At 36.0% G+C, this 22,599-nt stretch overlaps 1 protein-coding gene across 4 annotated transcripts in view; it reads left to right on the top strand.

The window, feature by feature from the left end:
* Positions 1-22,599, top strand: part of DENND1B (DENN domain containing 1B) — a 199,339-nt gene that overhangs the window by 158,321 nt on the left and 18,419 nt on the right. For all 4 annotated transcript variants that reach the window (XM_080406489.1, XM_080406490.1, XM_080406487.1 and 1 more), the window contains 6 exons: positions 3,117-3,218; positions 8,532-8,622; positions 12,584-12,624; positions 13,455-13,523; positions 15,977-16,033; positions 16,838-16,948. In XM_080406489.1, coding sequence (XP_080262615.1) covers positions 3,117-3,218; positions 8,532-8,622; positions 12,584-12,624; positions 13,455-13,523; positions 15,977-16,033; positions 16,838-16,948 — 471 coding nt within the window. The remainder of the gene's footprint in view (positions 1-3,116; positions 3,219-8,531; positions 8,623-12,583; positions 12,625-13,454; positions 13,524-15,976; positions 16,034-16,837; positions 16,949-22,599) is intronic.

Genomic DNA, 22,599 nt, shown 5'->3' with positions numbered 1-22,599 from the left:
GTAGTAATTTTGAACATTTGTAGAAGTTTTATTTGGAAAACAATTTTGTTGTTCAGAGCCTTGAACAAATGAAAGAGCTAGGAATTAAGTGTATTATTTAATGCAATTTCAGTAAAGTCACAGCAGATACCCTGAGAAAACTTCAGTGTGGAATTTCCACAGGTTTCAACAGATTTTTCTCATTTTCATGTGCTGAACAGGTAGGAGCTTTAAACCTCCTCAGATTTTTAAAGCAACGTTGCTCTCAGTGGTTCAAATAACAGAGGTGACTTCTGGATGTGAACTCTGTATAGATCTAAATAAATTTTCAGCTAAGGAATAGCTTCAGTTATTCTGTCTCTAAACCGTGCTGATAAGGGAACAGATGCACCAATGCATGAGTGCTTACTTAGTATCTGAAGCATCCAGTGATTAGAGGAAAGCATTTGGGAAAATATTACAGCCATGTGCTAAAAATGTGTGTTGAACTACCATTTCCTGGCGTTCTGTTACAGGCAGAAGTGCCATCAAGTAAAACTATCTGACTGCTCTCTTCCCAGGCTGATGTGGAAGGGAGAGCAAGCATGCCTGTTTTCTCTTCTGATGGGAAATTACCTCTCATTTTTCATCTTTCCCAAGACAATTGGGAAAGTGGTAGTGGAGGCATAGCTTAGTTTTTATTTTTCTAAATAGTATATTTTGAAAATACAATTTTCTCTCTTTGATCCTAAATTTAATGTTTCATAGCATGTCATGTGCCATCATCTAGTCCATTCTGTGCTCCCACAAAGCCTCTGTATTTCCAGAAATCATTTTGTTGTGTAGTAACAACAAAAAATATATACATATATTTAAAAAAATGTATTATATGCATGTGTGTATATATATGTGTGTGTGTATATATATAATAAAAGGGGTTGTTATAATTTGCTGCCTTGACATTTTCTGGAAGAATGACAGAACTGAGAAGAGCTTGCCCTCAGTGTGCTGGTTTTGGCTGGAGTTAATTTCTCTTGTACCCCCATGTCTCACTGGAGACTGTTCCATTTGGTTTGACGCACTTTGATTTGCTAAGTAGCTTCGGTTCATCACGTTCAGACAAGAGCCTTTGGGAGCTCTAGGATGGCTAAGGCAGCATGGGTCAGGGAGGCGCTGCTGTCTGAAGTACCACAAACATTCTGAGCTGTCTGCCAGGTCCCACATGTCTTCCATGTGGACTGTGTCCACCGGTTATCTCGGGGTGAGCAGCAGGTGCAGTAACTTGGGTGCTTCTCCTGGAGGCTTGATCAACACGGCACTGCATGCGGTACCAAGGTGGCTTTGTGTACCGCAGGGTTCCAGCTGCCCTGTGAAGGGTTGCGGTAGGCAGACGTATAGCTCCTAGCTACTGCAGTGAGAATTCTTTTCTAAAATCAGAAGTTCCATAAAGAAGAAAGGATGTAAAAACTTAAAAACAAGTTAAACATGAACTTAAGTACTTTGCTGAGTGGGATTGGACATCTTAAAAGAGACTTAAAAAGAGGGAAGCTTTTGATAACTTAAGAATAGGATTTTAAAATGATGTTACCGTGGTTTTACTGCAACATTTCCTTGGATCATACTTGAACCATTTAAAAACAGTGCAAGAAGTAAAGAGCAGTTGAAAAGGATTTAGATCTACTCCACCAGACTCACTTAGGTGACATGCAGAAAGCACTTTGTGATGCTCTGGAAGCGCATAGCTGCACAGTAAGCCAGAACTGGAGGAACACGCGTGGAGGAGCATATGCGCTTAAACAGGGTGAGGAGCAGAAGGCATGAATAAATTTGTCTTTAGAGTGGCTAACGAAGCTATTGTGAAGATTGGTATAACAGTTGTCTTTGATCTTTTGAATGGCTGAAGTGTCTTATGTTCTGTTCTGGGACTGCACTGTACGTGTAGCTTTTGGGTAGTAAAACATTCTAGGGTAGATTTAAGTGTGGCATTTTATTGGATTCCAAATTGTCTGTCATTGAGACCTTTGGTAATTGTTTCTAACCTGGTAGTTATTTTGGGTTTATAAACTTGGGGGAGGCACCTTTTGGCTTTATGATGCAATCAGTTCCCGTACCTTGATCCCTGCGCAACCTTTGTAATGTACCTATTGTTTACCCTGTTACACTGAACAGTTTCACCTATTTATCACAAAGTGTTGGCAAGGATGACAGAATTTGAGAGAATGCTCATCAGCAATGTCCACTGGTCTGTGCACACTGAAGATAGCAAATTTTAAATGAAATTAAGGAATAACATAGGAGTCAATTTGCTTGTTTATAGATAATCTTACAGCATCTTTTATTTTTAAAATGAGTGCTGCTTTCAGTAATAAGTTTTTCAACAAACATCATTTTCAATGAATATTTGTTTATCTTCTTTCATCATCAAAGTGTTTTGGTGCAGGGTTTTTGGTAGTTATAGGTGATGTGCTTTTCTCATGTTGGGGAAATACATTTTATTATATTAAATGTTAATGTCATCTGTTCAGACTTCCTCCGTAACAGTGTTCAAAAAAATCTGTAGCTTTCGTTTTGTGTAAAAATAAAACAGATGCGTATTTCAACATTTTCCCGTTAAATCAGCAGTATATTTATTGATCTGCTCATGTTTCGGTAGAATAAATATAAAAATAATTTGGTGCAGATACATATTTTTGGACTGAATTAGAGTTTTGGTTTACTAGTATCGCTGGTTTGACATGCAGAGTAGTGCTGAACAATAATGCACGTTCAATTATTTGAAGCGGTGGACCTGCTGTTCCTCAAAATTTGTACTGCTTCCTTGAAATTTTTAATTAAGAGTGCCATAAAGGTAACATGAACCAAATGTGAACCACTTTTTCCTTGCAATGAGTATTTTGTAGAGTTGACTTCATAAACCAGACGTTCAATTGCAACATGTATTTTGAGAACTATTTAAATACTGTATGAAGATTTTGAGCTTTTTTTGTTGTTGTCTAATTGGCTGTTTAATTGGATGCATATTTATTAAGATTGCTTGAAAGGGAATTTTGTAAGTACTGACTATTAAGATGTAAATTTGTAACAGATATTTTTAAAATAAATCAGCATATTTGTATGCTCTAGTTACCATCTAACTTCTCCTGTTTAATTTTTTTTAGGGAGAGCCTATAACTTTCTGTGAGGATAGTTTTGTGAAACATCGTTCCAGTACTACTAAGCAATTCCTGGAAACTGCTGTTAATCTTCAACTGTTCAAACAGGTATGAGAGGGTAAATGAGACGTGCTTAATGATTTTCTTTTCAAATGTATCCCTATTTAAATACATTTTGTCAGCTTATGAAACTCTGGGATCAAATAAAAGTATGAATACTTTGTGTACAGTCAGTTATCCCAGTTTTGTGTATTTTTAAATCTTCAGTTATAGTTAAAAAGAGTGGCGGGGGGGAAACAACAAAAAAATAACCCCAGGGTGCAGAGCCAGTTGCGGCATCTCTTCAGAGCCAGTCAGCAACTCATCTAAACAAGAAAAATCATGGATCCCCCAGCTTGATTTTTGAACTTCATTTTCAGCTCTCTTGGCTCGTGACCAAAGAACCTAAACAACATAATGCTTACTTAAATTGGACTTCAATGGCGTTTTATTTAAAAACTGGATTCATACTGTAATTGCAGTTCTCATTGTTAGGCTTTTTGAAGTATGCACACAGAGAATGTTCTGAACCCGAGCCATAGGGGTGGCCTGAAGAATATTCTAGCTGATCTGTTAATGCAGATTTTGAACTAATAGAGAACAAATTGTCTAAAGTCTGGCACAGCTCAGCAATAGTTTTATTACAGTCTTTGAAATGGATTTTTTCTTTGATTTTATTCTATAACTTTTTTTCTCCCTTTTCATCACATGACCCCATTGCATCAAAAGGGTGTTAAGAAACTTATTACTAGATTTTTAGGAAAATCAAGGAAAATCTGAATGAAATAAGAAGACTCATAAAAGTATATATTTGCCTGCAAATATCTGGAACGATTGAGGCATGGGAATTTATATTTAAGTAATCTGGTGGACTTCTTTGAAGAATCACTACTGTGATAGATAAGGGAGATTAATTATATGTAGAATCTTCTAATTTTCAAAAAACATTTGGTGTTAATTCAGAGGCTAGTGTCTAAAGATTTATACAAGGATGATAGCTTGTAGAAGTCCTGTGAAAATATGTTTCTCCTAATTGCATAAAGGTTAAGGAAATACTGATCATAGAATTGGGCTCCTTTAGTTTTGCTGTGTTTTGTTTTATACAATGATGACATGTAAATACAAATATAAAATAATAAAGAAGAAAGGTGAAACCTTTTGAAGTATCCAGCACATATGATTGAAATGAAGTAATGCGTAAACAGTGTTGTTTACATTTTGCATATCTCAGTGCAATAAGCTAGCATGAAACTTTCTGAATAGGAAGCTGCCTACAAGCAGTGTTTCTAAAACGATGCCACATTCCTCCTCCTACTAAGCGAGATCTTCAGCTGTAAGAAAAAGATTTAACTCCACTGCAATGAATGGGCTTGTCAGTGTGGCTCTGTACTTACTGTAACATTAATTAAACAGAATCAGTTTACAGTTTGTTTATAGATTGTTTGAATTTTATTTCAACTAAAAGAAATAATATATTTTAGAGGATTAGAAAATAGTAATTTTTATGATGTATGTGGTTTAATAGTAGCAGTACGGTTTTTTTATTCCTCTGGTTTCTGTTGCAAAGGTTACTCCTACTTTTTCAAGCTAATCCTCAAACCAGCTGCATCTTCTCCAGTTTTTCCCACTGACAAATGAGCTGTTTTCAAAGTTGTTTGTGGTCAAAAAGTCTACACTGAATTTTATTGTTCTGAAAAACTTTTTAAGCAGAAAATATTTCTTAGGAGCAGCCTCAAACCTAGACCAAATAGAAAATAGGTACTTGAAATGCGCCCTTTTTGTCAAAACTGTCAAGTAAGCTTTATTTGTGCCATTTTTAAAAATTCTTCTTATGTTCTTTTTTCTTTGTAGGTTTTTAATCTTTTCCCCCTCTCTTCTACATTAAAACATGTTCATTCCTCCAATTTAACCACTGAAATTTTGGAAGTTGTAGCATCTTTTCATCAAAGTACCAGGAAATCACTGTTGGGATAAATAGTAGAATTAATTATTTGTTTTACTCCAATTCAGATTATTTTAATTTTCATCATCATCTGTTTTTAATTTGTATTGCATTTTGATGTGCTTTCTATTAATGATATCCCCAAATCTATTAGCACATGCCAGTCTTTTGTACCAAAACCATTAACTAACCTGTAACTAGGATCAGTCCCAACACTTGCCCTTAAACACCATCCCAGTGACGCTTCCAGCGTAATGCTTTTCCTTCTGTTACAAGTTGTTATCTCCTTTTGAGACCAGTCCTCATCCAGCCAAAAGTTCCAGTGTTCTGTTCGAGTAGTTTGCTTTTATCTCATCTAAACTAGTATTCTGAGGCAATGCAAGAGGCTTTTCTGTGGTATAGAGAAATCACGTTTCCCTTATCTAGCAAATTAATTGTTAAAGAATCTGAGAATCAGTGCTTTGATAGTGCATACGTTACATCTTCCCATTTACTCATTTGCCATTTCTTCCCTCCAAAATCTATTTGTAAATCTCAGCGAATTAAGGGCAAACTGACAGACCAGCACTTACTGCAACCTTTTTTTTTAACTTTTTCTAAGCAGTGGTACTGTTATTCCTCACTTCAGCTGTGTTTCCTTTACCTTGATGGACACATAAATATTTTTTTACTTCCAGATGTATATGCTGTTTTCCTTAGAATTGTGTATGTCAAATAGTTTTGATGAGTGTCCAGGGGAAATATTCATTCATTCTTCGAACTAGCAAGAAGCCTAATGCTGGACAATCTCATTAAATAAATGTAAATGTGTAAGTAATGTAATCTGCAACATTTATTGGGATTTGTTCCTGAAATGGTAGAAAGTTTGAAGTAGAAAAATAAGTAGTGAATGTAGAATTAGGATTAGAAGAATCATAAGTCTTTGAAAATTAGCAGTAATTTCAAATTTCATTTACAAGCTTTGAGTTGAGCTTTCTTCTTGCAAGTGTTATTATTGTGTGGAAATCACATTTATGTGTTCTTTGCTTCTATCAACTTTTTGTTTTTAATAGTGGGTGAATTGACGTGAAATTTTTGCTCCTACCTAAGTAAATGATTGGGTTTAGCTAACAAACATCATCTCTCCTCTCCCACCCCCCACACTTATCACCTGTGCAACAAGATCTTCTGAAGTGGATATGATCTATATTTCATTTTCAGAATTCAAAATTACTTAAGGATTATTGTAGTTATGTCTCTAGTCATCTTAAAATCCCGGAGTAGCGCTGGAATGGCTGGTTTTCCATTGAAAGCAGTAGTCAGCCGGGGGCTCTTTGGATCTCAAAGCGAATGCAGTTCTTGAAGCAGCAGGGCCAGGCGCTTGGAGAGAGTATGAGTTTGAAAAACAGGACGAAAAAACTGTGAAGTGTGTGTGTAATTCCACGCACTATTCTTTCCATGTAGCAATGTAAGTGCAACCATTAACGGTAAATTACTCAAAAGTAATAGCTACTACTACCACTACTAACACTTATCGTTTCCTTTAAATAATGTCTCTGATATCTTTTTTCCAACAGTTGTGTTTGTCAGTATTTACATTAAGTACGCAGTTGGAGTGATCCTCTAAAATTCAGTCAGTGCCCCAGCCTTCTGTTGACAGGATTTTACCAAATGATGAGTATGTCCATAAATCTTATGTTAGTTTATGGTATGGAATGAATTCATAACTTTTCCCAAAGAGATAATGTCTTACAGTTCAAAGGCTGGGGAGGTGGGGAGTGTTGTTTTTTTGTTTTTGGTTTTTTTTCTTTTTCCCTCACAGCACTAGCTAAAGATGCTCTTATCTCTCTCTCTTACTGTGAAATAATTCAGTGATCCCATAGCGGTCTGACCATGAACCAACCTATTTGGAAAAAAGCCAGCTTGGAGTAAAATGGAAAAATGAAAAGGAATTTAGACAAGAAGAAGAAATGATTATCTTTGTGCTTGCCTTATTCTTGCTGCTGGAATTTTTGTACTCTGAGAAAGTGATTTGTTTTATGGCACTAGTCTGTTCATGGACAAGCATCAGATTGTCACTGACACTGTTTGGATAATCTGTGGTAAAATATGATATAGCCAAATAATTAATTTTGGTTAGTTCCTATGTACTGTTTTGTACCAGTGAATAACTCATAATTCTTGCTAGGAGATGAACTGTGTATAATTAGAAAAATGCTTTCTCACTTTATCACTGAGACTTGAGTTAGCCTTTTCAAAACAAAAAAGGGAGGAGTTGCTTCTTGAAAGAATTTTAAACCTTTAAGAATGTGCTCATTGTACTACTGTGAAGCCCAGTAATTCTTGAAAACTTAGAGGTTCATTCCTTTTGAGAGGTTTAATCGTTAATTATCTTATTTTGGCTTTTTCTGATGTATTTGCATAATTTCGGTCTTTGTGTATACACTTATATGTAGATGCAAATCCACGTGTTCGTGCAGCTGTAACCTCTGGGTAAGGACAACTGTTGCAATATGCATCTGTGGATGCACCTAAATAAGTATTAGCGGTTTAAAAAAAACCAAAAAACGGGCAAGCAGATGTGTTAGGGCATAAAAATACAGTGGTGTGAACCCTGAACTGTGCTTGCTTGTGTGGAGAGGGTCTTAGGGGGCTGCCTTGGCATTATGCTTCACATTGCTTTGGGACTGTGTGTCACATTTCTCTACAGTTAAATGAAATGTCCTTCGAGTCAGCTTGTGCACGCTGGTCCAATCCAGCCTGCTGCCTCCGCTGTTTCTGAAGCCAAGCACAGCCTTCCTCTGTGTTTCACTGGATGCTTCTCCTACAATTTCCCCCCGCATACTGACCTTACAGGGTCCTTTTTCATGTGGGACACATATGCTTTTAACGAACCTTAGGTAGAAGTGGTAGCCTGTTATTTCTTTGAACTGGGTGTGGTGAAATATTTCTAGTTGCTCTAAAGATTCTTTTTGTGTACAGCAAGTTCTGCTTTGGACACATTGATGCATGTACCCAGAAAGAGATACCACGGGGAGGTTAGGTTATTTTTGTTGTTGATGATACGAAGTAAACTTACAACTTCACAACAGAATGTCAGGGAACGTCTCAGTGACCTTTATGTGATGACAAATCCAAAGTTACCATTTTTAAGGAAATAATATATTTTCATGCCATTAGAAAAGCAAGAAAAGCTTGAAAACCATTTAAAATATTTCTGAACAAAAATTTGTAAACAAAGTAATACAGATAATTTACTTGATCTCTATAAAATACTCTGACATTTCTGCTGCTCATAGTTGCAACTGCTCTTGCAAAATCCATCGAAAAACAGTGTATTATCCTGAAGCTGTATGTTGTCTTGAACACACACATTATAATGTACACACGTAAAACTGTAACACTGCAAAGCAATAGAAAGGACAACAAAGTGTGACTTTTTTTACTTTTTTTCTCCCCAGTTTATTGATGGTCGGCTATCAAAATTAAATGCAGGAAGAGGATTCTCTGATGTGTTTGAAGAAGAAATCACAGCAGGAGGCTTTTGTGGAGGTACAGAATTAATTTAAGTGTACTCATTGACGCTTCTTCTCTGGGAGCTGTTCAACATGATGATGTCCTCGTGATGTCCTGTAAATTTTAAAAGTCATTAATCTTGTTACTGCTTCATTGTTTCCATTAATTTTTGGAAAGGTTTTAGCCTTTAATAAGTCACTGCTGGGACACACCCTATTATGTATCTAGTCATATCAGTATATTCGATGAAGATATGTTGGTATAATCCAGTAAAAGAATACTTGGATTTCAGTATATGATGAAATATTGCTATATTATTTACATTTTTAACTGCACATTTATATAATATGATGCATTGTGTGTAAACTGTATTTTAAAAATAATTCTGAAATTTGTGCTGCTGAACTTTTTCTGGATAGTTATGTTTTTCATAAACACTTCTACTTTTTTTCTGCAGTGCAGAAATCAGAGTGATTTTTGGACTTTTTAGAGAAATTTGCTTTCTCCAGCAAATTTGTTACACTAAAAAAGAGAGGAGTTTTTTAACGTTTATATGTAATCTGAGAAGGTGAAATGGAAGTTTACCTTCTTCATAAACCAAAAATATGATTCCTTGTGTTGTTTCCCTCAGTTACGTTCACTGATGGTTGTTATAATGCTTTTGGCCTTAGCTGGCTTACAAAGTTAACCCATATAGAACAGGGAATGCTGAATCCATTCCTGATTAATACAGGTTTATTGAATGATTTCCACTGAAACATTTAGTTACAGCTCTGTTGTTATTTGAGGTATTACAGATGCTGACAAAATACTGGATCAAAATATGCATGACAGCACAAATACTATGTTATGGTCAGTCTTGAAAGTAGTGTAGCAGCTTCCTCAGTAAATGGGGGTTACATGATTTGAGCAAATCCACTGAGTTGCTGTAGGATAACTTTAGATGGTCTTCCTTTGCAAGACAGTCCTGAAGTGGGCATATGTGGAGGAGAGGACTTGGCCCCCACAGAAAATCAAGTGCTGCAGAGCCATTGTCACCTTTGCAAAATAGTTTTTTATACTTGGAGTACATAAACCCTTTTGTTCAAGAGTTTCATTGCTGTCTCCTGCCCTCTATGTCTTGTGCTGTGATCTAGCACATAATTTGTGGGTGTTTTTTCTTGATTCCAATGTGGTTAGTTATACAGAGATTTACTTCTTTGCTGCCTTTTAGGTAACTTACGCTGCTCTGTAAACAGATTGTAGGCATTGAGCATCCATTATTCAGATAGGTGGTGTCAGTATTCAGAGTTCGTTTGCTGACTGCAGTTAGGGGGTCAAGAGGCTGCAATAAAACTGCAATGGAAGTGAGATAAAGCTTGTTTCTCGGCTGCGCTCTGGCAGCCTGTGCACCACATCTCACCTGCCTCGGCTCAGGGGGGAATGCTCAGCCTCGCTAGTAGTTCTCCGTTCGATTGCGCTGCGTGTGTGCTTTTCAAGTCAGACAGCTGTATATTGCCAGGCTGTGGACAAATTGCTTAGGGCACATATTCAGTATTTACATAACTGCTGTCTCATTATCGTTATGAAGTGCAGGGCTAACAATATGTATAGAATTGAAGGTGACATTTTGTGACACTAATGGGGTAGAACTGTGATCTCTTTGCAGAGTTAACTCCCATCAACTTTATCAGGAAGCCCAAGGTTGTAAAGAAGCAGGTGAAACCCAGCCTTCAGAAAAGTCGCAGAAAGTTAGTGTAAGCTACGAGCTGTTAAAAGGACAGGTGAACATATTCTTAGCTATAGAGAGTATAGTTTAAAAATTACTGAACCAAATGGGAAGTGTTTCTTTAAGTAATCTCTTCTAATTTGCATTTTTTCCACATATGTGTTACTAAACCAGTGCAGAAAATTCAACTGGAAATTGGAGAATAGAACTTAGATTGCAATTTTTGTATGCTTTTTTTTTCCATCCAGTAATGTGGTCAAAACTTAGTTCTCTGTTGACTATATGTGGAAAGAAATATCAGCCATCTTCATTACAGTTTGCACTTTATACTTAAAATTTGATTTTCTGTTACATGTATTACTCTGTGGAGGTATTGGTTTGCAAGAATTTCATGTAACTTTCAATACACTAATCTAGTGATAATTGGCCTTAGCACTTGGTTTTCTTGTAGAATATATATGTAAAGTAATTTGGAATCACGTGAATTTTACTACAGCAGTCGATTTTTTTGAGTTGGTCTATTATCAATGGTGGTTATGAGGAAAACTGGAAAAGTGATAACTTTTGAACCTCCTTTAATAATAATTTAGTTTAAGGTGTCAGCACTAGAGTTTCAGAGGTTCAGCTCTAGCTGAGGGTAGTGTATAGTGGCCTTTTCTGTAGATGAGTATTTATCTGTTTTCTTCATTGCTTTCCCTGAAGTCTCTGTACACAGCAAGACAACAGTTTTTGGTTGTTTTGGTTGATAGAAAGACAAAACTTTTTGGTGGTTTTCTGAGATCTCATTTACTGTCTTTAGAAATTGCTTAAGTCATAGGCTGTGGCAGAGAAAGCTCAGATGTGGAAAGGGTCACTCTCAGGATACCACAAGCCAGATGATACACAAATGTTGTTGAAAATAGGATTTGAACTTACGAAATGTTGTGTTAGAGAAGGCACTTATGGTTCATTGAGATGTCATTAACACACTAGCAGTGGTTAAATTTCACCTTACTACATACTATTTCTGTGCTGCCTTCTTTGGCAGTTCCAGGGAACCAGACTGAGAAAGTGAAAAATGAGTAATTTTTGCTTTAGGTTGCTCTTTGATGTTCTTACTGGAGATAGGATCATAAAGATCATCAGGATCTCTCCTTTCTAAGTGAGCATTGCTTTCACTTGTGCCAGCATTCCTGAGAGTTTGGCTCTCAAAATTGCTTGTGAAGAACTTAATGAAATGAGTGAAAGTGCCTGATGTGAGTATAAACAGCTTAGGTTTTTCACCTCATTGAGAAACTTGGGAATACCTTTTAACAATGATTCAGTTAGTTCTCAGCCATGTCCTAGGAGAATGTTTTGGCTTTCCATTAGCCAATGCAATAATTCTACCCAGGCCTTAGTTAATTGATTATTGCAAAGCTGAAGCATTTTTGAGAACTCCTATTAAAAGTTTGCAATGTCAAGGATGTATCAGTATAGTCCTTTCAAAATGGATAAACTTTCTGTTTTGAACTTCAGTGTTCTTATCAATGTTAATGTCTAGTCTAGGGTTAGTAGCAACTCACAGTACAGGAGTATTCAAGTGACTGATGTACTCAAACTTTCTCAGGGGTCAGAGACTCAATCTGTGGTGTTCAGCTGAAGCACCTTTGGGAAATAGTATTCTTCTCTTCATCAGCGGCTTGGTAGAATTTAATCCTGTCTGTGGCAAGCTTAGTGGCGCAGTAGTCCTCGGTACTCCTACAGAACCCAGAAGACACTCTCACTTACATTTTAGAGGTTTTCCTTTGGACAGAAGGTAGATACAGTTAGGATTACAGTTAATAGCTATATACAGGAGTATATAGTTGTGCCATAATCCTTACACTTTTCTCCAGTTGTTTTTCCTTGGGATGCAATCCGTGTCATTTTTGGACTTGGAAGTTTGCCCAGTGGGATCATTACGCTTGATTGCAGTTCATTATATATTATTCTTTCCTTTGAGCTGGTGGTTTTCTTTTTAGACTTTGTATCTGTATGTTACCTTATTGTAGTTTTAATTTATCTTTCTACCTCAGTTAGAATTAAAAACTTTGTGCGGTGAAAAGCTATGCTTTTACGAAGAAAACAGAAAATGTGAAAGAAGAGATACCTAGATTTTTTTGTTAGTGTACACATATTCTTATCTTCACATTCCTTGTCTGTCTGGGAGGAATGAAATTAATGAATAATCCTCTAAGGGAATTTTTTATGCAGATTGTGAAGAGGGTTGAAGCATTTAAAATGTTGAACATTTGTTTGATTGTGTTACATCTTACATTTATATTTCAGGAAATTCAAGATCTTACCAGCAGTGGATGCATACAGTGAAGGTATAAACTTGGTTAAGTAATTATACTGGCCATGCTGTTCTTTAAATCTTTGTCCTTTTCCTTACATATATATGTAATGGTAAAAGTTCACTCACTTGCAAGGAAAATGTAAGTATATTCTATAATAAATAACATGTCTATGGTATATGCAATAATTTTGTGGAATTTTTCTTTAATATGTGGAAAGAAGTAGTCTCATACACAAAACAAATGCCAAAACACGCAAGGTTTTTCTGTCTGTATAGTCAGGGATTTCACCACTTTCTGTACCATGTTACATTCCATAACTGTGAATTAGGTGTGACAGTACAATTTGATAGGAAGTTTATCGCTTCTAGTAAATTGCAGTTTTGTGGATATGGATTTGTGCAGTCTGGCTGGCAGAAGACCCTTGGTATAACCTTGTTATTCCGCAGGATTAATACAATATATTATTTTAGATTAAGAGAATTCTTGTGTGATTTAAATGTGATAGTTCTTTCTGTCAGGTCAAAGTATTTTGAAGTTGCATAATAAATATGATAGGAACACATGAAAAATAGCCGTAACTTCTGAATTGATTTTGAAACAGTAACAATGAATGAAGAATGAAAATACATCATTCTGTTAGAATGCATTGATAAATGTGTCAGCTCTGATAATGATGTACTGTAACCCTTGTGTAGCTGCAGACAGGAGGTTGGGGAGGAAACACAGCTGTGGTTATTCTTACCAATTTTAAAGGAAGATTGTTTTTTCTTTACAGCACACTCTTTATTTTCCCTTGCTCTTGTCTTAAGGTTTGGCTTAGGGTTAAAATGTTACTAAAATATATTTTTTATGTATTTCAGAAAGGTGGTGCGCTAATCAACACAGCAATGACCAAAGCTACTCCGGCTGTGAAAACCGCATATAAATTTGTAAGATCATTTATTTCAAATAAATAAAAATACTGCAAGTTCCTACAACCTCTCCTTCTTCCTGAATACTTTAAAGCCTAAGCATTTGATAAATGTATTGCAGAATACATGTCAGCCTGCAGAAAGTTTTTAGCTTTGTTTCCTCATATAGCACTCAGATTTTAGAGTTGTTTCTGTCTTCCAGATAGCCTGCACATAACAATAGACATTTTCAAAGCATCACTGTACTGGTTTTGTTTCAGGCATCATACATACTAGAAACTTATTTAAATATTTGATACACAGCTCTAAACTCTTCCTGATTGGTGACAACACAATTAAAATATGGACTCTGAAAACAGAAATTCTCATTTACACTAAGGTCCCGTAACACAACACAGGCATTACAAAGTTAATGTGAGCATAAAACATTTTGTAAATGTTACTTTAATGTGTAATATAAATATAGTGTTACAGTATGCAGTTACATAGTATATCGTGTTAGCGTGATGTAGAGCACTCTGTTCAGAAGAGCCAGCGTTTGTGCTGGACAAATGGAGCCCTGGCGCCCAGTCACTTTGGCACTAAGTGCTGCACTGTTGAAAACGTGGTAAAGCATCAGTAATGGGTGCAGCCAGTCTCTTCTATCATCTGCTCTTATCAGGACGATACTAGAATGCTCACACTGAACTGAATTTAAGGCTTATACTTTTGAGCTTAAGAGCTCTTCTTTTCAAAGGCTGCCTGACCAATAAAGCATGTGAAATTATATGGTATTATGCAGTATGGAAAAATGGCATTAGTGTAGTGAAGCAGGAAGTATTTTAATGAAGCAGGAAGTATTTTAAGGTTGCATTTTTAATATATGGGAAAAGACTTTTGGCTTCCTTTTTGCTTTTCCAAATGTTTCACTAGTTGGATGCATAATAACTAGTCCTGAATAAATCGGGACATCAGTCTAAGCAAAGTGTATTTTAAAACAGAATTTTTAATTTTACATCAGTTGAAAAACTCAGCAGTCATGGAGAAAAACAGGTAAATAAAATAAATATACTTCATATTCATGGACTCATTTATAATTTTAAAAATGGTTCATTAACAGGTTATCTGCAAATTGTTCTTCTTCAGTTTGCACTAGCTTAGACTGTGGTTAAATCATCTTGTCCCTGCATTCAGTTTTGATAATTGTGTCCTTGATAGTAAAGGTTCTTCAAAGTGAACTTCTATGTATGCCAGGAAACGCTGGTAAACTGTGAGGATCTGTGTGTATCAGGTATTCATATTTATACCCCATTTAATTTCTTATGCTGTTGCCCTTTATGGAGCCTGCTACTAGGGAAGTGGAATATGCATTTCTTAATTGCTAGACAACTGAGCGGTAGCCTTGAGTAATGTGCTTGGTACCATCCCTCAGAGTTAGAACAAAGCCCTCCAAAATTCATCCAAATGCTGTCAGCATGATCTGGAAAGTTTGAAGTGGCTCTCAGGTTAGCATCTGCTACATGGCACCCTGTTGTGCTGTTATTGAGCGTGTAGATGTATGATTTAAGGATCAAAAAAGACTCTCTGACCTCTTGATTTAAGGAAATGATTTCGTTTTCTGAATTTCCATTTATAGAAAACCATAGAAAAATAGGTGGTTTCCACATATTTATGCACTTAACTATATTTTAGAGTCCTGTTTTCAAACCAACCTTGAAAACTTGCATAGGTTTTTTTCCTATATTCTTCCAAGAAAGATACTTTTTCTTCTGTTAGGGTTAGGGTTTTGGTGTCGTCCCTTGCCTTGTATCTTTTCTTTCTTCCTCCTCCCCCAGTTCTCTCTCTCTTTCTCTTCTAATGGCTTTTAGCATAAGTAGTACATGGCATTCTGTATTGATAATTCATTTATTTATTGAAGAATATTCTTGGCTGTTTTCTATGCAACAATGATCCTTGGCTGCCTATTTTAATACATACCGAATCCTCCCCTAAATAGCAGCGCTATGCTGTTCAGCAGCACTGGGCAAAATCTCCATCTGCATATGAAATCACTTCATTTCTCTTAAGATTGATGTTGCCCTGCAAATTGCCAGACTGGAACACTGTAGCAGTCATCTCGAAAATCTTAACATTTTTCCAACATGCCTTACTGATAAAATACCCTTTCAAATTTAAAGGACCATTTCAAATAAAGGAGTGATGCATACAGCCATTTTTAGCCTGTCCTTAGTAACGTTGAATTTTTGAGTACATATGTTTCCACAGCACTGGCATGCACATATGAAAAAAATCTTTAAATATATAGATAAAGCATGAACGTAAAATATTTAATGACATTGCATGTATGAAATTTGTGATAAAGGTTATTGTTCTCCTTTATATCACCGTATTACCTTTTAAAAAAAAAGGTAAAATAAGTATGACATCTGAAGCATGTTCCATGACTACAGCCAGTGTCTTGCAGAGCTACTTAAGCCCTTTTATTTTTCTAGGCAAAAAATCAGGCAAGGCAAGGAATAAAAGAAGTGAAGAACAAGTTAAAGCACAAGGTACGTAGCACACTTTTTGCTTTCTTACATTGCTTCCTGTATCAGTTTGAAGCTTATACTTTACAAATCACATGAGATTTGTGTTTTTAATGACTTTTGAAATATGCTTAGCCCTTTGTTCAACAAAACATTTTTCATAACGAGCCCTCTGGCAACTATCTGTCATTCTATGCATCCACTGAATAATCTCTTTATTGTTTGCATATTTTATCGTAGAACAACAGAGGTCTTCAAAGATACATTAACAGGATGTATGTTTTCATAAAGTTGATTGCTTTGATATCACAATCGAAGCCTTTGCTTCAAGCTGAGAATTTGAGATGGGAGAGTCTTGTAGCACAATGTATTTCAGAAGGTGCTGTTGTCCATTTTGGTTTCCTAAGATGTGTGCACAATGGCAATGTTTGAATGAAGGAATAGTTTCATTTTGCAAGAGCAACACTGCAGAAGTAGCAGAAAAGATTTTTTAGGCATTTTGCAGTTGCTTTTCCCATTGAAAATTTTGATCCATGTAAGGTTTTTTATAGGGAGGAGGAACAGCTTTTAGATGTGTTTTATGCTATTTTAAGAAAACTTTGAAAAATATTTCGTAGACGTTTGAACAATTAATCTTTTAAATGCCAATGTTGATAACTTCAGCTTCTTGAAAAGCTAAATTTGATTTTCTTACTACAGATGGTATTTTCATGACAGTAATAGATTGTGGCAAGATAATTTTGAATGCATTCTGCATGCATAATATGGGGGCTACGTTTGCAGATAATGATTATAAATAAAGGAATTTAAATGTGTTTTCTTGTGTAGGAGAGTGAGGAAGAGTATGGAACTTGCAGTGCTGGTGCAGTACAGACTGCTCCCGTCTACATGTTGCATTATGAGAAAAGAGGAAGCTCAGAAAAAAGAAGACTGGCACAGGTAAGACACCTGAAACTCCTGTCCTTATTCACATACATATGAGGAAAATATTTTGCCACTTACAGTGGCAAACGCATCAGTGAATCTGTTTCAAGGTTATTTTACTGTCTGGGTTTGGATAGTGTGACTAAAAGGCTATGTTTATAGAAATACTGCTATACTGCTTAAAGGGGGAAAAAATGTTACTCCTATTTCATCCTTGTTGAGAGATGAAAAAACAGGAGATTTGTAAGTATGGATCTGAGATTTAATTCTTAAGTACTGTTTTTGATAATGGCTTCTCATAACAAATACTTTCTGATCTGTTCACTGATCTGTGTTAAGCTTTTTTTTTTTTTTAGTTCCCTATAGCAGTGCACATTAATTTTCTATTTCTAATACACTGATTTGGCAGTTACATAGCCTTTAACCTTGCTCGGATAGTTATGATTTATTATTTTATTATTAAGTCATCTAGTTAATATGGTGCCAATCTCTTCTCCTTTTGTTCCCTAACCCTTTCTAGTCTTGATTTGAAGTAACAGGTGTAGTATCTCAACTTTGGCAAGTGTTGTAACGTCTTTGGATTCATTTTGACAGTTTTATTTCCAAGATATCAATAAAATAGTTTTTGTAGCACTTTTTTTTTCCTGGACATAAAGACATACATATGTACATATTTTAACATGTGGGTTATTTTTATATTATATTGTTATTGCATGTTTTTAATACATGTAATTAATGTTTATATATGTATTTCTAATGCATATATATTTCTTATAAGGGAATTAAGTATAGAAATTCAGTCCTGCTGAACTAACAACATTTGGCGTTTTACTTCAGACATTGCAATGACAAAAAACTGAGTTGTCTAATCGATTTAAAATTTGTTTTTATCAATAATAAATACAGTGTTTGTGAAATTTAACATAGAACTGATGCAGATTATTGCTAAATGATGCTGAGATTGTACGTTAGTATTAAGACATTATTTTTAGTAGGTTTATAAATAATCCAGAGACTTTCTGCTTTATCTATTTAGGCAGCTTTTATTTTGTACATGTTTTTATGGTCTCTTAAAGCCAGTGATAAAATTCTAAACTATGTGCCCTCAGTATATTTTTATGTACAGGCAGCTGCGGTGCCTGCATTCTTTCAGGAACTTGTGTACAGTAGGTTTTCTTCACTGGGTATCAGAGGAGAAGATCCACACTTCTAAATGTGTGAGTGTAGAGCTCTAATGTTAGTAACGTGAATGGTTCTTAAAATATTTCTTCTCATAGATAACTGTCATTTTAATATATTGCAGTGTTCCCCACCACCAAAATAATTTGATCATGTGAGATACTAAAAAGGTTTTAATGCATTATAAGCCAACGCACACAGATTAGTGTAGGTGAATCTACAATTGGATGTATCTGTGTAAATACATAACACAAATATACCCTTGTAGCCAGTGAACTTGTATAGACTGCTTTTATTAAAAAATCTGCAGTAATTTACTGATATGGTAGTACTGCCTCCTGTTACATACAGGAGTCTAGGGATACAAAGGAATGTAATTTACCTTAGTATGATAAAACATTTATTTTGAAGGCCTGTGTTTGACCAGAACAATTTAACTTCTGTATGTTTTTGTGTTTGTACGGCTGTGTGCTGCTAAATCCCATAATACCATTGTTGCTGTTTCTACCAGTCTCTTTTAGTTTTGAAAACAAGGCAGGAGTGCATATCCATCCATAGTGTGGTTTACATATGCACATATACACGTGTGTTTGTGTATACACATGTACACGTATAGGGTTTATTTACTATCAAAGCCTGTAACTAATGGCCCCGCAGTTTTGCCCTGCTGCAAACTGACGGTCCTGCGTTTTCTCTCCCGCTCTTGTCCCAAATGCCATGTGAGCCCCCTGGGCAGGGTGGAGCAGATGGGGGGGAGGGCAGGTGGTTGCTCCCCCAGAACTCTGCTCTTGCACGGTTTCCATCACTGCTCACTCACACTGTTCCTACTTTTCCTCCTCCCCAAAAGCAAAGAACTAACATATTTCTAAAAACCAATAGTCCATTGTGGCTGCTCTTTTTTTTTATTCTTACTCTTGGTAAGTATTTGAACAAGATAATGTAAGTGCAAGTTCTTTATGAATAAGTGGTGATTTTAAGCTTTACATTCAAATAAACGTTTGTATTCCAAGTGCACATGTATGAGAGAGACTGTGTTTGGTCCAGTGCTGAATCTGTGTTTAAAAAGTGAATTTCACAGATTGCTATTATTGTCAGGTTTAATCCTTTATTCTGTAACTCTTTATCCTGTGAACGAACGTCTCCACCCAGATTTCTAAAATGGTGCCATGCATGTCTGCAGGGGTGTAAGGGTGGTGCTGAAGGGCAGTCCGCGCACTCTGATGTGTGTTTAAAGTAAGGACCAGCGATCGATTAAGTTGCAATGTCAGTGTATTTGAATATCCCCCCTAAACAAACAACAACAAAAAGAGAGCAATTGCTTTTAATGGTCATCTTGCTTCTAAACCAGAGGCAGTTCTGCACTTATATTACTGTCTCTTCCATACTGAAACATTTAGAAACTTGTAAATATAAAGAATTTGGTATTGTATTTTATGTCGTGTTAGATGCATGCATTGAGCTTTTAATTTTCCACTTCTTGGAAACAGATAAACATAAATACTAATAGTTAGCTGAGATGCTGTAAAACAGATTTAGTTCAAAACATTATGTATGATATGAAAGTAAAAGTAAAAAACTTTACTGTGAAAGTTTGTTTTAATAATTAGTTTGTAACAGGCTTTTGGGGTTTGGGAGGATGTTTCCTTTACAATAGGAAGTGAATCTGCTTTTACCCCAACAAACAGTATTTTGTATGTGAGTCTGCTAATTAGTATGGTTATTTCCTGTTTTGTTGATGAGGCTTTAATAAATGTCAAGGGTACAGCCATGAAGATCTCCCAATTAGGCTTTGCGTTTGTAAAACCCAACCCCTTTGCTTTTGTGTGAAGATGACGGTTCCAACTGCAGCCTCAGCCTAACAGGGCTCAGGGGAAAGGATACTTCTCTGGCTTTATTGAGAACAAGGCCATTTTGGCCCAGGGAGAATACCAGCACTGGTCACAGTGCAGAGCCATTTTTAACAAAGAATATTTACTAAGCTTTACCACTGCTGTCATAGTGGTTTTATTGTTGTTTTTTTTTCCAGATCAGCAATAGACTTTTAAAAAATTAACAGTAAATCAATAGAAATTATAGCATGTAAAATAGCTGTCAAAACCTAATCACAGGGTAAATAATTAAATGTGTTTCTGCAAACTGTAGTGATCAGCTTGCCCTCCTAGAATTTGCATTTTGAAAGTCTTTCCTAAAAAAAATAACAACAGGAGTGCACTCATACGTGCCTGTGTGCATGCGCGTGCGCGCAGACACAATTAATCTTTGCTTAAGATGAATTGTCCTATCTCTGTAATATTCATTTGAGCTTACTCTTGCTTAGGTTAGCTCTTCTAGGCTTTTTATACGTATGCGAGCTTAACTATATTGCAAGTCAACATTAACAGATGGATTGCCCTAAGCAAGGGAAAACCACAACAAAATCTAGTGAAAGTGGAGGATTGAAGCTTTTTATTGTTAAGCCTTATTAAAACCTTGGCATGTGCGCTGCCTTTAACTGTTTCATGCCGAGATCTAATAATATGTCTCTGGTACGTTTTATCTCCTACATTAATTAGGTGTGTAGAAGATAGAAAAAATCACCAGCTAAAATTTTTGAAATAAAAATTAATACAGGCATTGGATTGCTTCAGCTGTGTTTGCAGTGTCTTGCCAACGATATCGCAGAGTTTCTTTAACTATTGATGAGCAGGGTACGGCACTGCATGTGTTAGACTGCTCTGTGTTCAGGTTTTGCATAATCTATTTTAATTCTGTTTCATTATATGCTCCCAGGTAATGCAGATTTCTGGGTAGACAGGGGCGTAAATGCAGTAAGAGCTCTATAAAATTGTTCCAGATTAATGCATAATTGAAAAGAGAGTGTGTTTTATTATGAGCTTGCATAAAATGCCGGGAAGATCTGTTTGATTTCATGAATATGATCTTTGTAATTTTGCTGTTATATCAGGTGGCAGGGTAGCTTATTAAAAATGGAGCATTTCAGGATGTCAATAGTCCTAATGTATTTAGTGCCTAATTATACATTCCGGAAGATTTGCAGAATACCAAATAAGAACTACCAGTTCACTTTATAATTAGTAAGTTAGCAATGCCCCCTTGTCTCTAAGGAAATATATGTAATACTGTACCTTCAGGCTGTGCTACCTTGCAGCCGTAATGGAAACAGGCATTTGGATTCTAAGTGTGGATTTACCAGGAATCCCTGTGTGTCAGCGCTACTTTAAATGTTCGTCCATTGAAGAAACCAAGTGAACTACTTCCCATGACTTTGCAGGATCTAGATATAGTGTCTAAGAAGGTTTTAAAACCACTTTTGCATAAGGTAATAAAAGCCAAGTTAGACTAAACCCTTTTCTTGGTATTCTTGAAAAGAAGAGAATTACCATTTTTTATTCTTTTTTTGAAAGCCTATCATGAGTGTAGCTTTTACACTTTTATTGAAGCATATCCTCATAACTAGACAATGTGTAATTCAGCTTGCAGTAGGTATACTTGGCTTCTGTTCGACAAAGATAGCAAGTGTCAGGAAGATGTGTTCAGAATAACCTTACCTTCAGGAGCGCCCCATTTATCAATACCCCTACAACGGCCTGTAAAATAAATGACATAATCATTAGCTACAAAGGGCTTCCAGTAACTGATTATCCTCCTAACCTGAAAAAGGTGGTGAGAGTGGGCTATTCTGAAGACTTTTTTTTTTTCTTTTTTTTTTTTTCTTCTGGGAACATAAAAGAGGAGAGTAAATGCTTGTAATAATGCAGTGCTGAATATACATATTCTGTATAAGGTGACTGAACCCTTTAAGAAAAAAGGGGGGGGTTGGTAAATATCCTGTGGAAAACCTCATAATAATTTCAGAAACATAAAAGCTCCAGTTAAAGGCATTTACCTGTGTTTGGATTCAGGTAGTGTGCTTGAGATCACATCTATGCCTAGCATCCACAGATAACACAGGTTATATAGCTGGAGGTACCTTATACTCTCATTGACTAAAATACTAGGAATTGACAGATGCCATAGACACTAAGAGATAGTTTTTAAAGTAAATCATGTTTTGTTTCTGTAAAACATGGTTTTGAAGTAAGCTTTGGTTGATTAGTAAATGCTGTTAGCTAATGCGGTGTAATTTGAAAATATTGTAGATCTCATTAGCTTCCTCTAATTTGGAGAAAAATCTTTTGTCTTGGTCTGTCAAGTAAGATCTCTTCATTCTGGAAAACAGTCAGATTTCCTTTTAATTAAAAATGAAAAAGCTAGGCAGCAAGAATTCAAATTGCAGATTACAAGAGTGCCCTCTCGTGGCTCTGCTCCCTTCCCGAGGCGGTCCGGGCACAGCGTGTCCTTTGCCTTAAAGAAACCTGGCTTCTTACAGCAGCAGACCTCTTAGAAATAGAGCAATACTTTTCTTTTTTTTTTTAAACTGGAAGATTATCTGGATTTTGTGCAACTTAAACATTTAGATGCTTTAATGTATCATGCACAGTATTATT

The sequence above is a fragment of the Falco punctatus genome, assembly GCF_963210335.1.
Source record: "Falco punctatus genome assembly, chromosome: 11".
NCBI lineage: Eukaryota > Metazoa > Chordata > Aves > Falconiformes > Falconidae > Falco > Falco punctatus.
This window is presented reverse-complemented; position numbering and strand designations above follow the sequence as displayed.